Source organism: Dipodomys merriami, unplaced genomic scaffold, assembly GCF_024711535.1.
Source record: "Dipodomys merriami isolate MVZ:Mamm:240054 unplaced genomic scaffold, mDipMer1.0.p SCAF_36, whole genome shotgun sequence".
Lineage (NCBI taxonomy): Eukaryota > Metazoa > Chordata > Mammalia > Rodentia > Heteromyidae > Dipodomys > Dipodomys merriami.
Window position 1 is genome coordinate 10426927 of NW_027205159.1, and position 16850 is coordinate 10443776.

General features: G+C 44.2%; 1 protein-coding gene across 3 annotated transcripts in view; it reads left to right on the forward strand.

Annotated features, from left to right (window-relative positions):
- The window catches only part of Sh3rf3 (SH3 domain containing ring finger 3), a 358300-nt gene that overhangs the window by 293879 nt on the left and 47571 nt on the right, over positions 1-16850 (forward strand). For all 3 annotated transcript variants that reach the window (XM_069988660.1, XM_069988662.1, XM_069988661.1), the window contains exons 6-7: positions 9412-9582; positions 16005-16258. In XM_069988660.1, coding sequence (XP_069844761.1) covers positions 9412-9582; positions 16005-16258 — 425 coding nt within the window. The remainder of the gene's footprint in view (positions 1-9411; positions 9583-16004; positions 16259-16850) is intronic.

The following is a 16850-nucleotide window of genomic DNA, read 5'->3' on the forward strand; positions in this document are numbered from 1 at the left end:
GGGGGAGGTCCGGTTGTGGGGCTTTAACTCTGGGCCTGGGCGCTGTCCCTCAGCTCTTCAGCTCAAGGCTAGTGCGCTACCACTTGAGCTACAGCGCCACTTCAGGCTTTTTTCTTTTTGCTTATGTGGTGCTGAGGAATCGAACTCAGGGCCTCATGCATGCAAGGCAAGCGCTCTACCACTGAGCCACCTCCCCAGCCCCTGTTGGTTTTTTTTAATTGGCTTTTTTAAAAATCTGGTCAATGTACCTAAATGCCTCTCATGATGTTGCCCAAAAAATAATAGAACAAACAAAAGCCTAGCAAGGCATTTTAATATCATCATTTCTAAAACAGTTACGGTAAGTGAGAGAAGTTCAAAATCTTTTACAATGCAGGCACTGGTCCATCAGAAAAGGAGCCACTTGTAGCATGAAATGTTGACTGACACAGAGTCCCTTGAAGTCTGGGCTGCCCCAAGGAAGGACCAGAGTGGCTAGAGCAATGAAAAGCCTTGGGATAGGGGTAGAAGCTTGGTTGCTGATGGTTCCGAAGTAGTGAGTTTTTACCCATCCTAAGCACTATCCCAGGGCAGGCCAGCTGCATACCAGCCCCAAATATAACCACATGAATCACTGCTAGGAAGTGAACACTTATCTTGTTTAGGAAATCTGCTCTGCTAAATTACAGCTCTTAAGAAATGTGCAGTTTAAAAATTTCCCATTTCAATAGCATTCTGAAGAATGAGTTGGCCTTCTGCTCTTTCATTTGGCTGATGAGTTCAGTTTCTTAAAAGGATGCTTTAAGGTGGAGAGGGTAAATTTGGCAAATAAAGGATAAGAAAGTTTCATCCACTAGGGCAGGTCTGAGGAACACCTAGATCATATGTAGTTGCAGAACCTATATTTTTTAAAGCAGAAAACAAAATAAAATCTGCCTTTGGAAAAATCAACTTGCTAAGTTTAGAAGGCTCACTAGAAGCAGCTCATCTATGCTGGTACCCTCTCACCTAGCTCCACAGACCAGTCAAAAGTTAGCATTAGTTTCAGATAGGAAAATTCTACACACCTCCTTTTACTTGGCCATGCTTCCTTGGTTAACCAACTTAATAAAAGAAATTTGATGATTTTCTGGTTTTTCACTAGTTTCCTGTGGGGAACACAGGAGCTACTTTCCCGATATTTTTAAGTGAAAATTCAAATACCAGATAAAGGGTACAATCAGCTCTGACACATTTGTAGATACAGACATCCTTAGATTCAACCCATAGACGGAATACATTTGGGAAAAATGCCAGAAATTGCCTAAAGATAAATTTAAATGTGTCACACATTCAGCACTATGTGTCCAGTGATATGCAATATGCAGACATTGTATCAGGGGTAAGCAGTCACAGAAGGATATATGCTTATGTGAAATTACTGTGCAATTACTGTATCATTCTAAACAAGAGACTGCCATGTGTGGATTCTGATATCTTGGGGGGTTTGGAGCCAGTCCCCTTCAGATACCAAGTAATGGCTGTCCTGTCCTAGATCTGAGCTCACCATACTCCTGGATTGCTTTTGTGGCTTCATTCCAAGCCAGAGTAGGATGGAGTGATAGGCTGGCTCTCTTAAAACAAAGCAAAACAAAACTGGTGCAGAACATCATCCTTGAAGAAGAAGACCTACACCCCATAAGAATATCCTAATGTAATTTCCCCAAAGTGAGGCAGGATACAGGACAGGGTAACAAGACTATGTTTATTCTGGGGTCCCTACAACTACTTGAATACCTGCACATAGGATCTGAGCAACTACCTGTCCCCTTCCTGGGTGTGGAGGGCTCTAGGTTTTACTAGTCAGGTCAGCCACCAGAGAAAGTTGCTCTGTCTGACACCCAAAAATTGTGAATACTCTGAATATATTCTGAAGTCCTCAACATATCTTTAAGGACTTTGGCTTCAAGCCCTTCTTCTATGGGGTCAAGGTCTCTGGGACCCTCAATACTTCCTGCTTCACTCCCATGGTTTGGCTGTCTCTATTAAACTTGAGGTTTTGATCATGATTCATCTGTATGGCAGGGAGGGAGACTTACACATCATGTGATGGTTTCTTTCTTATTGCCCATGGTGAAGGAAGGGGTGAATATTCAAGTGGTACAGTGGTGGTCTGAGCTGCAGACAGATCATGATGGACACAGCATGTTTAACATGCACATTCTACGGCTCTCTACCAAAGCAGCAGGATTGTACCTGGAAAAATACAAAGCAGCAATACGCACTTTAGTGTGTATACCTTCCATGGCTATCTACCAAGCAACAGGTACAGGCCTGGAAATGACATAGCCACTGTAGCAATTTATAGGGTCTACTTTGCAAATAACCACTAAAAATCACATTTATATGATTTTCCTAGGGAACAATCAAATTGACCTCTTCAGTTTTGTCAAGAAGTGAAGTAGCTTGTACACTCACTGATCCTCTGATTCCAAAAGTATAGTAGTTGTATGGGTACCGTGGCCTGGGACAAGGGCATGATTGCTGCTTATCTAATTGTTCTTCCCAAAACAGCATCTGGGAATTATACTTAGAACAGAACTTCAACATGAGACAAACTGTCTTTACAAAACAAGTGTAACAACTGCAGCAGGGTGTCTTCCAGTGATGGCTGTGGGACTCCAGATGAGAGCCCAGTCAAGTCCAGTATGAAGTAATAGAACAACTCCATGATCCTCCACCACAATCCCTATATGCCTTGAAACTTGAGTATTGGCAATGACAAAGCCTGGTCTTCTTTTGGTTGGTGGCAGACTGTTGTCCTTTGCCCATCTTCTAGTGTACATTAAAGATGTCCATGACATGTAGAAATGAACTAAGCTTATATTTCAGTGCATAAAGTCACTGCTCCTCTGAAGAGACCAAACACTGCCCCCAGACTATCCCTTTGAACTCCTAGTTTGCTAAAAATCTCTAACTCTGGCTTGGTTGCCATTCATGATTCTGAGGGTATGAGTGGCCCACGCTGGAGGCCATGCTCATGTCAGAACTGAGTTGTTCAGAGCATCTTAAGATTGATGAAGCTGAGCGCTGGTGGCTCATGTCTACAACGTAAGCTACTCAGGAGGCTGAGTACAAGCCAGCCCGAGCAAGTAAAGTCCATGAGACTCTTAACTCCAATTAACCACCAGAAAAAAAGGAAGTGGTGCTGTGGCTCAAGTGGTAGAGCGATTACCTTGAGCTGAAGAGCTCAGGGATAGTGTCCAGGCCCAGAGTGCCAGCCCCACAACTGACAAAAAGAAAATATTGATGAAAACATGGTGAACAAGGCAACTTAATATATGAAGGTTAGATTCTTTCCTCCTCTTCTTCATGGACATTTCAGTGATTTTTGGCCAGAAGTGAAAGATGAAAGAGCAGAGGGAACCCCAGGAAGCTGAGCAGCACTATTTGGGGCAGGGAAGAAAGTGGTAGAACCATCAAATTATATCCCCCCCTTAGAACCCCTGAGTTATGTGAGCACTGCTGACCAACAGGACCTGGAGGAGGAAGATCAGCAAACCAGGACTGACATGTCACTTTCCTGTGTAGAGTACACTGCCCTCCTCTCCCCAGGACCTGAAGGCCTGCCTGTATACCAGGGACAGCCCTTGGCTATCAGTTTCTTATTCCTGAGACTGAACCCCAGCTTTCTGAGGGGAAAGGAAACTTCCACAGTCACAGAGGTACAGTTAATTACCTATTGGGAAAGCCACGTTTCCTACTGTGGATACCCCGGCCCCCAGATGCTACCTGGAAGCGTAGTCCAAGGAATTAAGCTTGTAGATCAGAGAAAAGAAACCTTGGAGAACAGCATGCAGCAATGCTGGGTGGAGGCCAAGTCCCTAAATCCCCGGTCCCTGTTGAGGTATACTCTCTGCAATGAGAGGAGGCCATGTCTAAAGCTAACCCTTTTCGCATGGCTGTGCTGACATTTGTCTCAATGGCCAAAGGCCACCAAACTACCCTCAAGGATAATGTGGTTCTCTTCTCCCATTCTGGCATGCTGAGAAAGAGCTAGTGATCAAGTCATGTTATCAAATACTCTTCGTAAGGCCAACTCTAAACTGGAAGTGTTTTTGCCTCAATTACCTGTTCACAAAGGTACCTTTTCTAATTGTCACCTAGCTTTGTGCCAGTTAGAGCACAATGAACAGCCCAGCTATCTTGATGCATTGAGGAGATTGCCTCAGGCACTTGTTAAGGCCTATGTTGAGCTTGCAAGGCCTTCTGAAGCAAGTGGAGAATAGAAACCATGAGGATAGAGACCAAACCAGCTATGGAGCACTTGGCTTTCCCTATGCCAGACTGTGGGTTCATGTGTCCTGTGAGAAACAGCAGGGCATACTGAGCCCCAGGGTTGCCAAGGGACACTCACATGTACAGGACTGGCAGAGCCAGCAAGGGAAGGCATCAGTGGGAAGGGTAGATAAAAGAGGATGATGCTATAGGTTGTCACCAGACCCTGAAGTAAATAGTATAGAAGGAGAGCTGCTGAGACCCCAGGGGGCTAGTGCTGGCAGATGGAGAGGAATTGGGGTCATTCTCTGAATACTAATCAGTTTTATGAAAAAGGAGGTGGCCATCTTCAGACACCTGCTCAATGAGTTGCTACCCAGAGCAAGGCTAGGCCCAGTAGTGTCAAAGGCTAGGAAGACCATCCATAAGCACCTGGGGACAGCAGCAGTAAACAACATCAATTAGCATCTCCGTTCTTAAGCTGGGAATTCACATTCCACATTCAAAAAGAAAAAGGGATGGTAGGGGAAAAACAAAGAAGGAGGCAACAATGCTTGATAAGAAATGTACTCATTACCTTGCTCACGTAACTGTAACCCCTCTGTACAGTATTTTCACAATAAATAACTTAATTTTTAAAAAAGTGTGAGCAGAAGTGATAAATACTCTGTCATTTGATGCGTTTGACAGGTGTGTGGTCCTGAAGTAGCCATAAAATAACTGAAGGTTAATTACCTTCTGGGAATGACTTGGCTATCCTTTAGCAGTATTTTAGAATATGTACATAATTTAATGGGGCAGTGACTTTGTGCTTATATCTCAGCATAAAAGCAGTAGTTCCATCTTTTCCTGCCAAACTAAAAATAGAGACTTTCTATATTAGGGCTTCGTGTCATTTTAAGACCTTTACACTCAGAAAAAGATTTTTCCGAAATTACATTTTTACTTTAAATGAACACAGACATGGTTCCTGATGCAATAATGAAGGCAGAAAAATAGAAAACTAAAAGGCAAGTGTAAGGACATCAGCTCTGCTGATGATCCCTCATTTTGGTTGGCGCAGAAGCTGCTGAGAGATCCATGGTTTCGAGTTTCAAAAGATAGATTTGGATGTTCTGCTACATTAAGCCTCTTCACACGAGGCATCAAGCTTCTTAGCTGTTGAAAGTCTAAGGGATTTTGTTTATTAGATGCTCAGTGATACAGATAGCCCTCCAGTGCTAATGTTCCACAGTGAGAGATGTATGCTTTACAGGTGCATGGCACCACTTTCTTAAAACATGGTTACCAGCTGACGTTCCCTAAAGCCTTATTTGTCAGGCTACAGTACAGAGCTGTGCCCCAACCACAAGGCCTCAGATGGGGTGAGGAAAAGGAAAATGCGTAGGGATGCAATGTCTACTGTATGGCAGACACACAGGCTCACTTAAGCTCTACATGAGTCCTGACATTTCACAGTCAGGGAAACTGAGACAAGAAAAGATTTGAAAATCTACCCATGTTCCTGTGTGTTTAGAGGCAGGGCCAGCTCTGTGGTCCAGAAGTTATGCAGCCTGCCCAGGGGTGTGGCTAGGTGCCATGAAAGGCTGACAGTCCTGCTAAGCAATGGCCTGAAGTGAGGCTGGGCTCTGGAGCAGGGTGCCTGCCCACTTGCTCTGAGTGCAGGCTTGCATAGCCCACGGTGAAGAGGTGTCATGCTGATGGTACCAAGGAATTGGACGTCTTGGCCTTTCTATCTTTATTTCAAATTTTCTCTGTCTGATGAACATTCTGATCTCAATACTCCATGTTTGCCTACTAGGTGTACATTGTTTACATTGTTGGATGTGATGAATCCTCATTTCATGTCAAAAATTCTTCTCTGGCCAGTGCCAGTGGCTCACACTTGTAATATTGCAAGTCAGCCCAGGTAGGAAAGCCCGTGAGACTATTTCCAGTTAATTACCAAAAAAGCCAAAAGTGGAAATATGTCTCAAGTGGTAGAGTGCCCCACCTTAAGCAAAAAAGCTATGGGACAGAATTGAGAACCTGAATTCAAGCCTTAGTATTTGGCGCATGCGCGCGCGTATGTGTGTGTGCGCACACACACACACACACACACACACACACACACACACACACACACACACACACACACACACACATCCTTTTCTTTTTCAGGTGCCCTATAGTGGATTTCTGTACATCACACCTATGTATGTGGCTCTTGTCCATGAGAAGATGAAAAATGGGACAGAGCAGATAATATACATTTACACACACACACACACACATACACACACACACTTGTTTTTCAATAAATACTTATTGAGAGTCTACCACATGCCTGGACTGAGGAGACAGCATTGAACTGTCAGCTAAATTCACTTCCTGGAGCATTCAATGTGTGGGGGAAAGCAAGCAAGCAATAGATTGCCGGATATCAGTGTGAGGATTCCAGGGCAGGCGTCTGGTACACTCAGGTAATAGCTTGGAGCAATGCCTCACTGAGCAGGGCTCACTGGTCCTTTTTCTCTAGGCCCTTTTGAGCAGATGCCTCTGCACCCCATTTAGCCTCTTTTAGAAGATAGACATGGACACAGGTCAGCAGTGGCTACCTCATGCTGCATGCTTGCTAGAAGTCCTCTGTCCAAGAGAACTCAGCTGCTCACAGGAGCAGGTCAAAAAGGCTAGGGGATGAGAGAGGAAAAGGAGAGAAGTTAAACTCCCTGGACCCTCCTAAAAAGACTGTGCCACCTTGAGATTGGTGTGTGTGGAAGGAATCATTTGGAAATAAATATTATAAAGTAGTGGTCTAGTAAAACCCACTGAGAGCTCCGAAAGACATTGGCCTCACTGCAGGTGGATTTGGTGGCATTCATTTACCTTATATTTGTTCTTTTATGTGACCTGTGACATAAGGCTGCACAACGTAAGAACTGGCCTAATAGGATGCCCACAGGATGCTGATCCAAGACAACAGATTATGCTCCATGCACGGTGACTCCCAGCCAGTGGCAAGCCAGGGTGAGGGGACTTGGCCTAGATGCAACTCCAGGCCCAGAAGAGCACAGGCTGTGAGGCCCCAGCTCAGTTTTGCATCAGAAAGTTGGTCTCCAAGTCCTGTTGAACAGGGCAAGTATCCTAGGCCTTACTCCCTAGAGGTGGCTGGTGTGTCCGCCTACACCTACCACAGGGCTGCTTCCTTCATAGGCAGTTTGCTCCAGGTAGGAACACTTAGTAACCTAATGAGGTTAGAGTGGCATCATCCCCCAGTGGCATTCTGCTCTGGCCTGAGTCAGAGACTGCTCTGACATTAGAAACAATGAGACAGACATAAACAGGATTTATGTTTCTATTATATTCCTATGAGCGCAAGTTCACAATGTCATGCATCATTTTTATCAGTTTCCATGATTCCAGGTGTTTCTGATCTTCGTTCTTACTCTGCCTTGACCCCAGCTGTGTGGAAGCTACTCTTTTATCTGTTGGGCAGCCCAGCACATATAGCACAGTCACATATGGGCTTTGTGTGTTCAAATGCAGTCTTCATGTGACTTTCTGTCACTAGAAGTACCTCTGCAGTCATTCAAGAGAAGGGATGTACCCTGGTTCTCTTATCTGTCACCTGAGTGTGCATGGACTGTGCAAATCTATAGGCCATGAGAATGAGAAGGATCCTTTCTCGAGGGATCTATTTTTTGGAAACCCAGATTGCATATCTTCTCAAGAACATAACAAGGAAACAATATGCAAACTACATTTCATCCTAGCTTATGTCCCAGGGAAGGGGGCACTGTAAACAAAGGACCCAATCTCCCATTGAAAAAGAGCAGAAGAAGTCCTTGTGTATATAGTATGAGGATGTTGGAAAGGAGTGGTGGATTTTATTTTAAAGCAAAGAAAGCTTTATTTATGAAAGGAGCTCTCTTTTTTGCTGGTTGTGGGACTTGTACGCTAACGCTCTATCCCTTAGCTCTTCAGCTCAAGGCTAGTACTCTATCACTTGAGCCACAACACCACTTCTGGCTTTTTCTATTTATGTGGTACTGAGGAATTGAACCCAGGGCCTCATGCATGTGAGGCAAGCACTCTACCACTGAGCCACCTTCCCAGCCTATGAAAGGAGCTCTTACTTATCTCTATACTACTCCTCAGAGCCTCCGTTCTTGCTTGAACTGACTGAGCTGGATTCCAGAAGGCCCTTGGGGAGTCTATGGGCTCCTCTATCCCGGAGACCTGTGGACACCTCTAGGAGTCTGTGGTCCCTGAATAGAGTCAACACACCCACAAAGCAGTGGGTCCTACTGTGAGATCTGTGTCATGACTCTTTAGAATTCATCTTTCATTTTCTATTAGCTGAAGGGCCCATCCACTTTCATGACTGAATCATGTGAGAAAACACAGTTATCTGCTATAGTTCTGTTAATCAGTTCAACATAGAACAGAGTACGCAGCCTCCCAAGTCCTAGGAAGTTAGGATTGAGATATGTTTCATGTCACCAGAGGAACTTGCCATAGCCAACTTTAAGGCATAATGTGTAAACTTAGGTTTTTCACCACCACGTCTGTTTAGCCTTATTTGCAAGTAAGCCTTAAAAGAAAAGTAGAAGTAAAATAATTAGTCACAGTACAAATATTTCTAGGAAGTATACAGCCAAGAATTCCATAATAAGGCCATCTTTTCTCTGAAAAGATTCGGCGTTTGATAAGTGACAAGTTTGATAAGTGAAGGCATGTGGAAAGCTCAACCCAGACTAATTTAGCACAAACTAGATTTCCCCAAGGCTTTCTCTTGCTCAGAGCACTGGACTATTGACATCATGAAGAACAGAAAAAAAAAATTGTAGGGACCAAAGACCAAGCACCAGAATCCAGTTCTAAGGCCTCCTGCCAGGCCTTCCCTCCTCACACAGCTCAGCCCCGCATGGTTCCACCTGCTTTCCCAATGGGCCCAATGAGGTGTTGTAGCCCCATCAGACCCACAGGGGCTGTCTTCCATCCTCTCTTCTGCTACTTGGGTAGGATTGAGTCAGGTAAGGGATGTGTGAGCTCTTTTGAAACTAGAGAGCCTTACAGACATTAGCTATTCTGTATAGATTGGCATACCCAAAGTTGAGCTGTGTGCCCCATGCCCACGCTGCCATGTCCTGAAAAAGGTGTTTGCTGACCTGTGTCTTCTTCTCTTGCCTATAGATACCTGGCTCTCTATGCTTACAAACCCCAGAAGAATGATGAGCTGGAGCTGCGCAAGGGTGAGATGTATCGGGTGCTGGAGAAGTGTCAGGACGGCTGGTTCAAGGGGGCATCACTGAGGACCGGGGTCTCTGGGGTCTTCCCAGGAAATTATGTGACTCCTGTCTCAAGGTGAGGACCCAGCAGCCTGGGCTAGGAGGACAAGGTCCCCTAATGCTGTGGGAGCCCTGGAGGCTATGTGTGGAATGAGTCCCTATAAACACTCAATCCAGAGGCAGCAGGGTAACTATTCTCCCCTTGGTGAATGGTTAACCTGATGAGATGAGTTCCTTGGCTTCCCTCAGTGGGCACTAACTACCCACAGACAGGGAACAGGGAGAGCTGGATTCAAAGTAGCAAGGGGTCATCAGAGAGCAAGGTCTCCAGTATGTGTGTATTTCTGTGTGAGGATAGTATGTAGGCACATGTGTATAGTATGAATGTGCTCTTGTGTGAGTACATAGGTGAACAGTAAGTATAGCACATGTACATGTGTATCCTATGTATAATGTGTGTGCAGCAAATGTGGGGCAATGCATTGTGTGGTGTGAGTACAATGTTGCATTATACAAGTAAACATGTGGATACTGTGTCCATGTATGTATAGGTTCACATGTATAGTATATATGCACATACACACCATACATAAATGTGTGTGTAAAGTATATTGCCACAATGATCTATGTGTAGAACACACACATATAATTCTCGACAAAGGAAAAATGATACATAGCTTAAAGTAACAGTTGTTGTTAAGTTGGCAGTTTAAAATTTGCTTTACAAATCTGTTGTATTCCTTTTATGAAATACAAATGGTAATTTTAAAAATTCAATGGAGAACCAAGTGCAGTGGCTCACACCTGTAATCCTAGCTGCTTGGGAGGCAGAGATCAAGAGGATTGTCGTGGAAGGCCAGTATGAACAATCAATAAAAAGCTGGATGTGGTGAACCATGCCTGTCATCCCAGCTATATAGGAATCATAAGAAGGAAGATTGTAATAGCCAGCTCAGTCACAAATACAATTCAAAAAATAATGAATGCAAAGAGAGATGGAGATGTGGCTCAAGTGACAGAGCTCCTGCCCAGCAAACACAAGAACATGAGTTCAGTCAGCCCAGGGGTCCACCATCTGACTGCGTTCCAGTCAGGGACACCCAAGGCACAACTATGTATAGCAGCTGATGGATGTGCAAATAACAAAAGATATGTCCTTTGGGTTTCTACTGTCTTTGGAGGAGGTCTATGTAAAAAGTATTCGATAGTAACTAGCCTTGTACCAATAGGTACAATAGGCCTGACTGATGTATACCTACTGTCTAAGTGGTTTCTGAAGGGGCATGGAAAGATGTACGCTACTTGCTCTGTGGCTTTGGGTACCTGGACTTCACACAAGGTGTCCAGTAGAGGCCAGAGGAGGCGTCTTTGCTGAGGCCCAAGAGGTCTACAGGAACAAGGAAGTGGGTATAAGAGATGCTTCACTCAGGCCAATAAAGGAAGCCCCTCATTCTTTTTTTTTTAATATTTTTTATTGTAAGGATACTGTACGGAGGGGTTACATGAGTAAGGTAATGAGTATGTTTCCTATCAAGCATTGTTACCCCCTCCTTTGTTTTTCCCCTACTATCCCTTCCCTCCCCATCTCCCCAGCTCCTCCCTCTTCCACCCCCCCCCAAAGTTGTAAAGTTCATTTTCAACATAGTGTCATGTACATCTCATTGTTACAATGGGTCCTTACTTCAGCATTTTGTTATTTTCCTTCCCCTCCCCAAATTAGAAAAATGTATATATAAGATGCAGGGCACCAGAATCAAATACAGTGACAGCAGGGCTTATACCGTGGGGGAAGAACATACAAACTTTTTCTACCACTTTGGAAAGCAGTATGGAGGTTCCTCAAAAGACTCCTCATAGAGCTCCCCCATGACCCAGCAATCCCACTTTTGGGATTTACCCAAAGATCACAAACAAGGCCATACTAAAGCTATCAGCACAACTATGTTTATTGCAGCATTATTTACCATAGCTAAGATATGGAACCAACCCAGATGCCCCTCAGTAGATGAATGGATCAAGAAAATGTGATATGTTTCTGGGTCTCTATTAAGAAAATTTTGGCCTGCGCCAAGGAGACCTAGGGTTTCTCCTATTCCATCCTGTAATGTTTTCAGAGTGTCTGCTTTGACTCTGAGGTCTTCGATCCATTTGGAGTTGATTCTGGTGCAGGGTGATATAAAAGGATCTAGCTTTAGTTTTCTACAACTGATTAACCAATTTTGCCAGCACCATTTACTGAAGAGGCTGTCTTTCTTCCATTCTATTTTTTTAGCTCCCTTATCGAAGACTAGATGGCTATACGTCTTTAGGTCCATTTCTTGGTTTTTACTTCTATTCCATTAGTCATTGGTCCCGAGGCCTGTTCCTGTGCCAGTACCAAGCTGTTTTGATTACTATGGCTTTGTAGTAGAGTTTGAAATTTGGTATTGATATTCCTCCAGCACTGTTCTTTCTGTTAAGGATCATTTTTGCTATTTGGGGTCTTTTATTGTTCCATATGAATTTTTGGATTGCCTCTTCTATTTCCTTGAAGAATGAGGTTGGAATATTTATAGGTATCTCATTGAATTTGTAGATAGCCTTGGGAAGTATTGACATTTTCACGATGTTGATCTTTCCAATCCAGGAGCATGGGAGTTTTTGCCATTTTCTAAGTTCTGTTTTGATTTCCTTTTTCAGGTTTTTAAAGTTTTCATCATAGAGGTCCTTCACTTCTTTGGTTAAGTTAATATGTCTGAGTCAAGCATAAAAGGTCAGATAAGTTGATGTTAGGGGAATGAACCCCAAGATAAGTATTCAAATGTTTTTTTTCTTTCATGCAATTGTTTCTAACATGATTATAAGATGATTTCTATGTTGCTTTGTATGTCCCTCCCTCATGGTATAGCCCCTGCTTTCATTGTATTTGATGTTGGTATAATTTGTGGAGGAGAAGGGCAAAAACAAACCATTTAAACAGGGATACAGTTGGACCCATTGCAACAATGAGATGTTCAAGTCGTTATGTTGAAAAATGAACTTTACAAGTTTGGTGGGGGGGGGATCAGGTGGGGGGAGGGGGAGTATGAGAATGGATGGGAAGGGGAAACAAAGAAGAGGCAACAATGCTTGATAAGAAATGTACTCATTATCTTGCCCATGTAATTGTAACTTCTCTGTACAGTATTCTCACAATAAAAAAAAGAGAGAGAGAGCGAAAAAAAGAAAATGTGATGTGGTGTGTGTGCGTGTGTGCGTGTGTGTGTGTGTGTGTGTGTGTGTGTGTGTGTAACGGAATTCTATGCTTCCATCAGAAAGAATGGTACTGCCCCATTTGTTAGGAAATGGAAAGACTTGGAAAAAAATACATTAAGTGAAGTAAGCCAGACTCAAAAAAACGTAAGTCCCATGGTTTCCCTTATTTGCAATAACTAGTATACGTCTAGAATAATCTTACCAGACAAGCAGAAAAGGTCAAAGCTATGTACATATGATCATATAAGATGATGCTAAGTGAAATGAACCCCAAGATAGGGACACAAGAGGCTTTTTCTTTGTTGCTGTTGTTTGTAATGTACTATGTGATTTTTGTTTCTTTTGTATGCTCTTCCCCATGGTAATAAACCTCTCATTCCTAACAGCAGCCTTCTGTTTAGAGTGGGAGCTCCCTACAGACTCCTTGAGGGAACTTGCCCAGTGCTTGCAGCCAGGGATTGCTCTTTAATGGAAAAAGCTCTAGTTAAGATTTTTTATGCTAACGTTCATAAGCTTTCTCTTTCATGGTCTTGTTCGTGAAGTCTTTGAAGTGCTTGAAAGAGGCTCCAGTTGGTTTGAGGCAGCTGACAGGGCTAAGGCGAGGGTGTCCTTTGCCTCTGGGTGTCTCCCCTTCCCTGCCCATGCAAAGGTGGGCCCATCTGTGCTATGGATGCTTACATCTTGGTCTCGCTGCTTTTCCATCCATGCCCCTTACCCAGTGCAGACAAAGCCCTCATGGACTTCCTGGCTGAGGAAAACTGAGATATGGCCAGCATTTGGGTCATGCCCCTCATATACACTGAATTTGGAGTGCCTTTCTGCGTCATACTAATACCCAGCTAAACCCAACATATTCTTAAAGAGCTTTGGGAATCTTTGTCCCATGGTCTCTTTCCCATACCACTTATCCCGAGCAGTCTGTTGGTGGCTGCTACTCATTATAGGTCACCTATGGGTATGCAGAGCCTGCCAGCCTCACACATAGCAACCACCTCCAGCTTTGCGCCCTGGATACTTTGCACAGCACCTGCACATATTAGATCTTCAACTCATGCAAATTAAGTAAATCAGTGAAATCTGGTAGCTCTGATCTAAATTCTGCCCAAAGGATGGATTCCAGTTTTGCCAAAGACTTTGCCATGGGAAGTTTCTCTGCTTAATGAAGCTGGAACTCTTTGGGTAACCTGAGCCACCTTACTTCACTCCAGCTTATGTACCTTATAAGTTGCTCACTTTCTTCAAGCTCTTCTTTCCCTAACCAGTTACCTCTTCTGAAGAAGTTCAGAGCCAGGAGAAACTAGGAAATGATCCCTCCGGGTCTAACCCTGGCAACTGTTGTCCTTGGAATTCCCTGTACTGGTGACCCTGCTGTTATCCCCATTCTCTCAGACAGAGAATCATCAGGATCCCCTTTGGTCCCTATCTCAGAAGCCCAGTTTCCCATCAGGGTACATAGCTCACCATGGAACAGCAAAGCTGAGGGCAGATGAAGTTTACTTACAGAAGTGGGAGGTTGTCTGATCTCCATAACTCTGCCTCTAGGACAATACTTTCTCTGATACTCTCTGTGCTTTAGGAAAATTGCCAAAACCACCCATCAGAAATACAAAAACCTTATAGGACACGTGTCAGAGGTAAGTGAAGGCCCAGGCCTGTGTGCAGACCCAGAGTCACCATCTACCCTAGTCCTTCAGAACTGCCCTGTGATGCGGGTAGGCTGAGAGTCTAGATGACTTAGCCACTAGCTGGGTCATCAGAGAGGGCACTTGGAGATTTTTTTGAAAATAAAGAAAGTGGGGACCCAGGGTACACGGTTGTTGAAAGTGAGAGTGTGCAGGTTTGGCTGGAGGGCACTTTGGCCAAACTGTTTCCACAGGTTCCATGGAGCGATGCTTGCCACTATCTGAAGATTTGCCTGCATCTGCGATCTTCCACATTGTCAGTGTGGCTTTGAAAATAGAACTTGCAAATACCATTGATTAGGTATATAAAGACCTATAAAGGTATATAAAGTAAGATAGCCAAGATGATTTGCAGACACATGGTTTGGATGAGCCTGTTGATGGAGGCAAATTTCAGGATATCTCTGAGGTTGAAGGACACACCAAGGAAACTACTCTGTGCCTCATGGTGACTCCTTTCCTGAGAGGCACCCCCACAACTACCACACAGAACCCTTTCTGAGTGTTCTAGTACCCTGAAGGCCTAGGCACAATGATACCAAGTACCATAGGAAGATAGGACAGGACCTTGTCCATAAACCAGGTCAAGCCTATCTTCTTCATGGCTTCTGTCAGCCCCTGAGATGTGTGTGTGTGTACACGCACGTGCATGCGCGTGTCCATTTGCGTGCATGCACGCAAACATGCATATCAGTACTGGGAACTTGAACTAGGTCCTGGGTGCTGTCCTTTACTTTTTTGCTCAAAGCTGGTGCTCTACCATTTGATCCATAGCTGTACTTCTGTCTTTCCAATTGTTAATTGGAGATAAGAGTCCCAGACTTTCCTGACAGGCTGGCTTCAAACCACAATCTTCAGATCTCAGCTTCCTGAATAGATAGGATTACAAGCATGAGCCAGCAAGGTGGCTCTTTAAGATGTGAGTAAGATCTTAAAGGGACAGGAATAGATTTACTCAGCTCCTAAATGAATAGAAGACAATTGAATCCTCTAAAACATACCTCATAGAAGCTTCTTCCGAACCCATGCCCCTAGAGCCAGGGTATGGGTTGAGTGTGAATACATGTAGAAAGAAAGGGTTAAAGGCCCATTTCCAAAGTGACTGTCATCCTTTTGTGTAACGGGGGCTTCATCTAAGAGCTTTGGGGTAAAAAGACATCTATTTCTGATATGAAGCTGCAAGGTCCCTGACCTCCTCAAAAGAAAATGTGTTGCCTATGCCTTTTCTAGTGACACCATGGCCAGAAGGCCTCATCTCCTTCCAGAGGTGTCAAAACCTTGTGAGGCATGACTGGTTGTATTAGAAGGAATCAAGGCAGAAGCTCTGGTGCACATACTTGATGGGGATCATTTCTCTATTCCTTAGAGTTCTTTTGCTTGAATATTTACTCTGGAAGTTGGCTCTATGTTTTATACAAGATACCTTCTGCTCAGTTTGACCTCTGGGCATCCTTCAACTAACATCATTTTAGGACTTTCCCTGACCACTTGACCTTCATTTCTCAAATAAATAGGTCTTTGTAATGTGTGGCCTGGTTTCATCTGAGCTGTTTCAGTAACTTGCTTTTGCTTATTCCCTTAGGGTTCCTGGAGGAGGAGCTGGGTCATCTCGGAACAATGTGCTTGGAGGATCTCCACTGGCCAAAGGGATGACCACTACCATGCAGCCTGGTGGTGGAAGTTTGAGCAGTCCAGCAACCACCACCAGGCCATCCCTGTCCCTTACCACACCTCAGGCTCACGCCCAGCACCTGGCAGCTTCTCCACCAATAGGCAGCTGCCTGCGTCATGCAGCCCAGCCCACATCCAGCCAGACTCGGAACACCATTCCAGCAGGTATGGATGCAGATTCACCTGGCCAGTAATCAACAAGGGGAGCTGCTGGGACACAAATCATGGGACACATTTTGTATTTTTGGCCCTACTCTCTAGCAAGCCACAGTAGGGAGGGGTAGGATTGATGTGATTGTCATAATTTCCAGGAATTATACTAGCCTCATCTTGTTATGATATAGCTAAAGTGATAATAGCTAAAGTGATGTAGAGTTTATAGGCATTTGCACATTTTGTGTGGCAAGAGAACTGCATGGATTAATAAGCTTGAGACAAGTACCTCTGGATGCCTGCTCCACTAAGGCAGATGTCGACTGGCCATGAGGCTGTCACTTGCCAGACATGCCTGGGTTTCCCCACTAGGTAGCACCTCATGAGACAGAGTTGGTAAGGAGCATAGGTGAGAGGGTCCCCTTTCTAAAAAAGCAAAGAAGGAAAGAAAGAGAGGGGGGGAGGGAGAGAGGGAGGGAGGGAGGAAGGAAGGAAGGAAGAAAGAAAGAAAGAAAGAAAGAAAGAAAGAAAGAAAGAAAGAAAGAAAGAAAGAAAGAAAGGAAGGAGAGAGAAGGAAAGAAAGAAAAAGAAAGAAAGAAAGAAA